Source organism: Gossypium arboreum, chromosome 12 (assembly GCF_025698485.1).
Source record: "Gossypium arboreum isolate Shixiya-1 chromosome 12, ASM2569848v2, whole genome shotgun sequence".
Classification (NCBI taxonomy): domain Eukaryota; kingdom Viridiplantae; phylum Streptophyta; class Magnoliopsida; order Malvales; family Malvaceae; genus Gossypium; species Gossypium arboreum.
The window spans coordinates 84,880,885-84,890,144 of NC_069081.1; the positions used below are offsets into that span (position 1 = coordinate 84,880,885).

A 9,260-nucleotide genomic window follows, 5' to 3' on the forward strand; every position below is an offset into this window, starting at 1 on the left:
AATCCCTTAATTCACATTTTCATAACCATTTGACATCTTTAACTAATAAAATTTATCTTTTTTAACTTTTACGATTTAATCCTTTTTACTTAATTAACTATCTAAACATTAAAATTTCTTAACGAAAATTTAGTATGACTTTAATAAATACTCATAAACATTAAATTAATAAAATTCCTAACTTTATTGTTAGAATTGTGGTCCCGAACCACTATTTCTGATACCATTGAAAACGTGCTGTTACATGTGAGCTTGAACAAGCATGAAATAAATTAAGAGTGATGGAGTTTCAAGCTATCTGATGCGGAGAACTAGGCGTCCCTATAGTAAGAGGTTGTTGGTTGAACCCATGAGAAATTCTAATAGTCATTTACTAGCAACATTACGAACATTCAGATCCCATTATAAGCATTATTCAACTAGCACATGATCCTCTCGATTCATAGGGTCATTCTTAGCATAGTGTGAAGTATCTCTAATTCCCTTAACATATTTTGTCCCTCCAACTTCGAGTTAAGATAGATGATGTTGGGATGTGCAAGCCATTGCGAATAGGAAAAAGAAATTTTGGCGGAACTTCTTCTATCCCTAAAAAATTTTCTTTTGAAGATGATTAATGATGTTTTTATTACTATGTCTATTTAGAGACACATTTTGTAAGTATTTACTAACATTAATAAATTTGCATTTTTGCAATGATGTTTTTATTACTATGTCTATTTAGAGACACATTTTGTAAGTATTTACTAACATTAATAAATTTGCATTTTTGCTTTTATTATCACCGAGATTGATTCAAGGCTTCGTCGTCCTATTCATTTTGCTTTCATTTGCAATAAAATTAGTTTGGAATGTTTTTTGTGTAATAGCTTTTGTGTATGCACGTTTGTGCTTTAACATTTGTTGAATGGTCGTATTGCATTATTTCGAAAAAAACATGCATGCTTGTGATTGGGTAGGCAATTTTAGCCTAAATAGGTTGTAAGGTTTGTTCATACAATTCGCCTAGGTCTAAAAAGACAGTTTTATCATGGAAAAGTTAATATTGTCATCAAGGAGGGATGAAACCTTTTGCCTTGTCTTAGGTTGATTCTACCAAGCGAGATGATGCCTCTCGCCCTGGCTTTCGATAGTTCTACCAAGAGAGATGAGACCTCTCACCTTAGCTTTCCTGGTGTAAGGGGGGGAAAACCTTTGACTTCACACCTTGATCTTTAGTTGATTCTATCAAGGGGGACAATACTACTCACCTTGACCTCCATGGGCATAAAGGGGACGAGACATTGCACCTTAACCAATTCTTCAAAAGGGACGAGACCTTACACCTTAGCTTTCGATTGATTGTACCAAAGGGGACAGGACCTCACTCCTTGGTTTTTTTCTTTTCACATGCTAGATTGGGTCTTCATCACTCTTATCATTTATGCAAGATGAGCAAACGTTGACAGTGAAAGGAATTAACTATGAGATTGAGATGCATACGTCGTATATACAATGGAAGCATTTCTCAAGTTGAACCTAGATTAATGTCAATATGGTATTATACTAAACAAAAAATATAAATGGCATCTAATATAAAGTGAAGCCGTCATCGTATGAGACATGCCATCCACGAATACAAGGTGGTGCATTTTCATCATATTCTTGGCAGCAACTCCATCTTTTTTTCCAATTGGCGCGTCCAGTATTTGGTCTATTATTTTCGTTATTCCATTTGTAGACGATGACTCCAGAGCCATCCGTCCAGTCTCCATCAATCCCCTGGTGTGGAGGTGCCAATGCAAATAATCCTTTCTCTCCTGCAAATTTTTACAATGACTCTAAGCTTTAATTAGTCAAGGAATGTAACGGAATGGGACTGACTCTCTGCTTAAGAAATTAACTGATTCATATACATACACAACCAGATCAATTAGCAAGTGGAAAACATATACATGTAGCCAGGAAACACCATCATTGATTTTAATTCTATGATCTGATGGACTTTAACTGGGATTTAAGATATTTATAGCAAATCTTTCTATTGGATTTCAAGGATAAACTCTTTGTTATTCCTTCCTTTTTATCATAAAATTAAGAAAGAATATGAATATGATGATAGAAAGAGAATAACTTGTTTGTGAGTTGTGACGTATACATTTGATAAGATGAATAATATACCAGTGGCATGGCCGTGGAAGGAGCATGAAGTAGGGGAATTATCTGCATCAGAGTAGAGGGTTTTGCACCTTAAGCATCGCTTTTTTGCTTGGAATCCAGATACTCCGTTCGGTTTTGTTTGATCTGAATCCGAAGATAACTTTATTTTAACAAAGTCGAGAGCCTTTGATACATGCACAGATGGGGTGAAATTTATTAGATTCCAATCATCAAAATTGTCAATTTTCAGGCTTGGGAAATCAGAAGAATTTCAACGACTTTTTGGATGGGATCCTGGCATTTTTAGGTTGAGATGTCTCATTTGTTTGAAGATCTATCTCTTAGCTTCGAAATGCATTTTGATTCACTCAATTTTGAGTTTGGGAGCTCAAGTTATGACCATTTTAGTGAAGACTACGCGAGCAGAATTTCTAAGACGGGAATTACGAGTTTCGGGCTTTTAATTTGAGTTTAAATCATATTGGGTTTAAGTTTTAGGCTTAATTTTTATTATATATAAGCACAATATTTTGTTTATTAGCTCTTATTATTTTATTATTATTTTATTCCGAATTTTGATAATTATTAAGTATTTTAAGTTATTTAGAATTTTATGTTAACAAGAAAGTTTAGTTTAAAACTACTTCTTGTTTAGATTAAATTAGAGTTCTAGTATACTTAGGAGTTTTATTTAGATTTATTTATCTAGCCTATATATAGGCCTTTGCATTGTATCTGAGGAACAATTGATTATTATTCTATTTCTCTTTTGAGTTAATAAATTCTCTTTGAGTTTTTTCTTTTCAAGAATTTCTCTTGAGTTTCTTTTAGAAGAGTTTTAACAATCTTTTTAGATTGTGGGATCATCTTCAAACTTTTTCTTGCCAAGGTTTTTATCTTGGAGGAAATTAGAGCCGCTTGAAGGGGTTGTGGATTCTTCGTGTTTCCAAGGCTTCTTAGGACTTCTACACGCCACGTTCTATCTTTCCATTTATCTTCTTTATTCACTTCCTGAATCCTTGATTTATTATTTGTTTTAATTATTTTATCTAACTTGGATTTAATTTCGTTTCAGGTTGTGTCAAAAAAAAATCCAAGTTTCTTTCCGAACATCTAGAGCCCTAAGTCAAATCCGCGACTTTGACAAACTTTACGATCTGCTTTCGCGTTCATCCTTCTCAACCTTTATCAGCCTTGAACTGATAGTTGCAGTTGTAGATGAGGGTTTGAGAGATGCTGTATGCCAAAACCATAACTTTCACCTTTTGCCCTCCCTGTTTGTTTCCGTTTAGTATGGGTTCTCAATTATGCGGTGGCTTAAGACTTATTGAGATTCCACATCTACTGGCCAAGAAAGCAGAGATATAATATTTATCCATTTCCATATAGCCACGCAGCCCATCCCATGAGATTATAAGGTAGAAGGCCTGTCTGTCTAAGACTAACTAGATCGAACTTCAGTTGGAGGATGGAGAGTCCAAAAGACCAAGACATAGCCCATCTTACACTAGGTTCGCTTGCTTTTTCTTCTTTTTTTTTTCCTTTTTTTTTATGTTACAGTATTGTTATATTTTTTAATTTAATTGTTATCATTATTTTTATATTAATAATAAGTAAATGCACCGTTCATCGGAAAAAGTATGATTTTGGCAACGAAAAAGGTATGAAAAAGTCATACTTTGTATAACCATCGTAGTAAATAGTAATGGTCTTTAGTATAAGTAGGCGATATATTAGACAATTTAGGTTTTTCTTTTGAAAGTGATACTTTAGATAGTATAGATGTTGACTTCAGGGATATTAGGTGAAAATTAAGAAAAGAAAACATATTATAAAAAATAGATAAAAATAAAGAAAGTTTTTGCTAAATGATGAAATTAAGGTTTTGAATATTATAGTGTTTGTGGATTCAAGTTGCATGACATATAAATTTTTTTAGATTTATTCAAGATTTAAATTGATTTTTATAGATTTATATTAAAATATAAAAGAAACAAAGACACCATTATAAATTATATTTGTTAATTTTTAAAAATATTTTAGTTATCTTAATTGATTTATGATACTAACTCAATCAATAATTTAAATGTATTATAGAGATATAAAATAATTTTATACAATGCATTCGGTCATGAAATAAATATACGAGAATTTGATATGCTAAACACTAAATATCATTCTAATTAGGAGTCATCACTAATCATTTTAAATTTGGTACGATTACTTAATTATTAAATCTATTTAAACTAAGTTTTGCAACACTCATATTTTATAAAATAAATATATATATAATAAATAAAGTTAACACCAATATCTGAAAAATATATAAATCTTTACCATGTATCTATTTTGTAATTTAATTATTAAATTATTGAAATATATAATTATCTTTACAATAGAATTAATTATTTTAAATAAATTAAATTTAATATTTTTCTCAGCTGATTGATTCCGTTTAACTCGCAATGTCGAGGAGATAATAGTTTACCACGGAACTGTTGAGCCTTTTCGTTCGGCCGTCAAGTTAAGATGACACAAGTACTGAAGCCCAGCCCAATTCCAAGTCCAGTACATCTCACCCTCAGGCTCAAATACACTCTCCCTCACTTCCCACGCCAAAGAAAGCGATCTCCAGAATCAACGTAAGAATTAGGGTTGTGTTTAGAAATGGCGATGGCAGCGCGCGTCAGATCCACTCTCCCTATCTTTCACAGGCTTTTGAGATCCGATTCCCTGCCTTCTCACACTCCCAGAGCTACTCTTCACCGAACTCTACTTTGCCCCGAGGTAATTGTCATCTCTCATCGATTCCATTCTCTATTTTCTATTATATATTTTATCCTAGTTCAGTCGCACCTTCTTTTTTCCTATGTGAGGTGATCCGAATCTGATTTAGGTTATATTTTCGTTTCTGTATATTTATTTTCTTTGCCTTTGCTATTCTGCTACTATTATGATTTCGTTGTGAGAGAAGAAGAGGATAGCCAGATTGAATGCTTAGGCGGAATGGCGCATATTTTTATAATCTTATCATCTGTTCCTTTTTCCATGCATTTCACGGCAGTGTAATTGTCGAGCTGAATTTTAAATTGAGCTGAATTTTAAACTGTTTACTCTCTGGTTGATTTCTCCCATTGTGTTTCTTACAGCTGTCGAGGAAATATTCTACTTCTCTGAAGAAGGACGAGAATGTTAAGGTGCCTTGGTAGTTTCTTTTTTTTTTCTACGAATTCATGATAGTTTTGTTATACATATTTTGGCTAGTCGAGGCGCATGCTTTTGAACAAGTTCATTGCCCCATTTACCTTTCCTTGGCTTCTAAAATGGATTCTGATAATTAGAGACCTTTTTGTGAGAAAAAGGTCGGTTGCTGATCTTTAGGTCTTTCCTTGGGTTGTAAAAAGGCTCAAGGTGCAAAAGTTAAATTTAAATGGGTTCTAACTCTTCTTTTGGTTCTTATTGGCATTTTAGGTGCCTTTGGCTTTGTTTGGTGGATCTGGAAACTATGCATCTGCACTGTACCTTGCAGCCGTAAAAGGAAATGCTCTGGACAAGGTTGAGTCTGAACTTCTTGACCTTGTTCAGGCATCAAAAAACAGTCAATTGTTTTCTCAATTCACTAAGGACTTGTCAGTACCTGCAGAGACACGGGTCAAAGCCATTAATGAGATATGTGGGCAAGCTAAATTTTCAGATCTTACAAAGAACTTTTTAGGTATGGAAACTGGAAAATAGATTGACAAAATTTTAGGGTTGTGAAACTGAGACTGTGTGAAATTGAGACTGTGTAAGACTACCTTGTTTATTCTTGATGAACATAAGTGTCTGATGGTCCAGTGAAATGCGAAACATAAGGTGGTCAGAATGCTTGATAGTTTCACTTACGAATGGGCCACAAGTAGCTACTCCTATTTCTGCAACTGATGCAGGAAATCTAGATTTTTATTATTGGCATGTAAAAGCATAGGATGATTGAGGCATAGTGTAGAAGAGTTGTCAAAGTGTATGATAGCAATCCATATTGTGCAATGAAATAGCGTGGGATATTGTGGATTACGTTTTTCGGGTGCTTTAGTTGTTTTATGTTTTCTTTCTGTTTGTGTTTAACCAAATCATGTCTTAAATATTGTGCTCTAATTACTTTTGACCTATGAGCCATCTGGTCTTCTTGTCATTATAGACAAATATGGAACACCTTCCACTGATGGTTGTATTTTTATTATTGTTTTTCCTGTTTTTCAGACTTCTTTTCCCCTTTGATTTTGTCATTGTTTTTGCTCTAAAGGATTCTTCCTGACCTATATGGGTTTCATTATAGTGTTTTCCTGTCTGCTATAATTTGCAAACAATAATTGTTGCAGTATGCTCACTTTGTATGATATTCAATTCCTGTTTTCTTTATGGCCTTTCACCAGGCATTTGTGCGTTTGTTGGTTGTGGCTTTGCCTGTACTATAGCTGTACTTGCATTTCTTTCTCATCAATGCCTTTGTTTCCCTGATAGCTCCTAATTTGTTGTGTTTAATGATTAAATACCTCTCTGAAATTTTTATATTTATCCATGCTAGTTATACTAGCTGAGAATGGAAGGCTGAGACATATAGAAAGCATTGCAAAGAGATTTGTGGAGTTGACCATGGCTCATAAGGGAGAAGTGAAAGCTATTGTCACAAGTGTTATTGTAAGTTCACTTTCAAGTAAAGTTTTCTGTAATATAACTTGTATCACCATTTGAAGCAAATATTGTGTTCTTAAAGTTGAAATATAAATATAGCTTCTTTTTCTCCCTTTGAAGGAAAAGATTGCAGGCTAACAGTGAAAAGCAATTTAGACACATGAAATTTTGGTTCAATTGTTCATTTTATACTGGCACTCTTAATCTCTTGATGTCTTTTTGATTTGCAAAATTCATTTCCTTAACCTATAAAAGCCTACTTGGCTGCTTCCCGAGTGTTAAGGCTCTGAGAATTTGGAAGTCATCTTGTTTGGATTTATATTGTCCTTCTGTTTCTCATTTTAATGGCTGTCATTCTATACCAGCCCCTTCCTTCTCAGGAGGAGAAGGAACTAAAGGAGACGTTGCAGGAAATAATTGGACAGGGGAAGCAGGTTAAGCTGGAACAGAAGGTATGCAGTTAGTTTCATCTGTTTCTAATTTTTGTTCTTTTGTTTTTCTTTGGTAGAATGATGTTGTAAATATTTTCTTGCTTGTGCCAGATCGATCCTAGTATTCTTGGTGGGCTTGTCGTAGAGTTTGAGCAAAAGGTATTTGACATGTCCATTAAGACTAGGGCCCGACAGATGGAGAGGTTCTTGCGTGAGCCTATCAACTTTGGTTCCCTCTGAAGGATATTATAACCGCCAAGTGACCATTTCAGTTTCCTTGTGCACCAATTGGGTTATTCCGAGAACTGCAAAGAATAATTAATGGTCTTTTTGTTTTGCCTCTGTTTTCTTCTACTCTTGACATTATATGATGGAATGCATCCATTCACAATAAAAGAAACTTTCTCGGCATTTATTATTTTTTATCTGGGAAAATTACTAAAATACCGTTTGTATGGCCTTTTGTGTATGGTTGCTTTGACCTTATATGATGGAATGCATCCATTCACAATAAAAGAAACTTTCTCGGCATTTATTATTTTTTATCATAAATGGCCCAGGTATTTAAAAGTTACACTTTGACTCACTTGGAGAGATTAATGCAGATATATAATGTCTCTTTGCATTACCTATTATGTATTATGCTTCTATCCTGTTTCCTGTTTTGTTTAGGTTTTTTCAAGTGTTCATCGCACCATACAACCCAATGCCGAATGTGTTTCAATGCTCTCTTTACTTCTCTAGCTCTCCTTGCTTCTCCATGTTCCTCCCGTGATGTATGTGCGTGCTGCTTAGCTTTGTTCACCACGGTTGCTAGATGCCGCCAATGCGTGAGAACTCGTTTATTTGAGCAGATAAAGGTGATTTTGTGACCAAACGATAGAGCTTATTCGATGCAGGGATGTGCTTCGCTATGATGGGTTGAGTAGGAAGTTTCTTGATTATTTCATATATATATTTATATATATATGCGCGCTCGCGTGTATATACCAATAACAATGTGTAACAGAGGCGATTTTTTGTTGTCTAACAAAGTAATTTGTTGCTTGGAACAGCCTTACAAAGCTGAAAGCATATTTTTCCTAAATGGGTGTTTTTTTTAAGGTACTTGACAAAAAATATTTTCTGTTAGTGCCAATGAACAATAGTGTGTCGTTGATGCCCACTTAGCCAGTCTTTTAATTTCTGGATCCAATAGATGTGTGCTTTGTTCAAAGCTCTAGTGAATTCGATTGGTTAGGGTTCAAATGTCTAACATCAATGATTTTAACTTCCAGTGCATTGGCTCTTTCCTGGTAACAATTCTTCTCCATCTCTTGTCTACAGAGACAATTGTTCCATTGTTAACATGCATGGTTACGTACTTGGCTCATAAGTATTATATACCTTGAAGCTTAGGTTCCGCTTAAAAAGTTACCCCTTTATGAGTGGGGATTCACGTCTTCTATGCATTGACAATCCAATAGTGAGCTATTGTTGTTTTTCACCGTTGTTCTTAAGCATCTCCTTACTCAACAATGGGGATTCCCACTAGTATTAATGGTATCTACTGTGATGTTTCTCTGCAGTGGCTAGGTTCTAATTGATAATAATTACAAATGTTTCACAAAAATACTAGGACTTTGAATGGAAGCTTCCAAGTGATTTGGGAATCACTATCTTCAAAGTCACCATCTGTTTACATATAAAGATGTCTGCCTCGTTTACACTCAATGTAACACCCAGTTTTGGGGTGGATTCTAAATTTGGTGAGTAAACTGGAAGTAACCTGAGTGGCGTAGTGATATTCGCCCAATTGTTGTTATGGCGTATAGATCAGACGCATAGTAGGTATCAAATTGTTAAGCGATGATTGTTTTTTATAATGAACTAAGTCATAAGAAAGAAGAGATTTGGTAAGAGTGTTGGGCGATTTCTACCAAAGGTATTGTACGCCCAATTTATTTAGTAGTAGTGCTAGTTACATTCCAACAAAGTAGTTAGAAAGGAACAAAAAGGACAAACCAGGAATATAAA

General features: G+C 34.4%; 2 protein-coding genes across 2 annotated transcripts; one reads left to right on the top strand and one right to left on the bottom strand.

Annotated features, from left to right (window-relative positions):
* Nucleotides 1-1,569: 1,569 nt before the first annotated feature.
* LOC108477520 (uncharacterized) lies at nt 1,570-3,640 on the bottom strand. The gene is made up of 4 exons (XM_053022930.1): nt 3,586-3,640; nt 3,294-3,375; nt 2,161-2,390; nt 1,570-1,799 (listed from the first exon to the last, which is right to left on the bottom strand). Exons 1-4 carry the CDS (start codon nt 3,638-3,640, stop codon nt 1,570-1,572), a joined length of 597 nt encoding a protein of 198 aa, XP_052878890.1.
* A 1,069-nt stretch (nt 3,641-4,709) lies between these two features.
* On the top strand, nt 4,710-7,775 carry LOC108479732 (ATP synthase subunit O, mitochondrial). The gene is made up of 6 exons (XM_017782492.2): nt 4,710-4,926; nt 5,289-5,336; nt 5,611-5,854; nt 6,707-6,819; nt 7,179-7,265; nt 7,356-7,775. The coding sequence occupies exons 1-6, from the start codon at nt 4,807-4,809 to the stop codon at nt 7,482-7,484; spliced, it is 741 nt and encodes a 246-aa protein (XP_017637981.1). The 5' UTR covers nt 4,710-4,806; the 3' UTR covers nt 7,485-7,775.
* The last annotated feature ends 1,485 nt before the right edge of the window (nt 7,776-9,260 follow it).

Coding starts and splice junctions, on each gene's coding strand:
- LOC108477520 (XM_053022930.1), bottom strand. CDS start 3,640: ATGGGCTATGTCTTGGTCTTTTGGACTCTCCATCCTCCAACTGAAGTT. Junction 3,376..3,585: donor TCCAACTGAAGTTCGATCTA/GTTAGTCTTAGA, acceptor TTTGGCATACAG/CATCTCTCAAACCCTCATCT. Junction 1,800..2,160: donor CTTCCACGGCCATGCCACTG/GTATATTATTCA, acceptor AAAAATTTGCAG/GAGAGAAAGGATTATTTGCA.
- LOC108479732 (XM_017782492.2), top strand. CDS start 4,807: ATGGCGATGGCAGCGCGCGTCAGATCCACTCTCCCTATCTTTCACAGG. Junction 4,927..5,288: donor GAACTCTACTTTGCCCCGAG/GTAATTGTCATC, acceptor TGTTTCTTACAG/CTGTCGAGGAAATATTCTAC. Junction 7,266..7,355: donor AGGTTAAGCTGGAACAGAAG/GTATGCAGTTAG, acceptor TGCTTGTGCCAG/ATCGATCCTAGTATTCTTGG.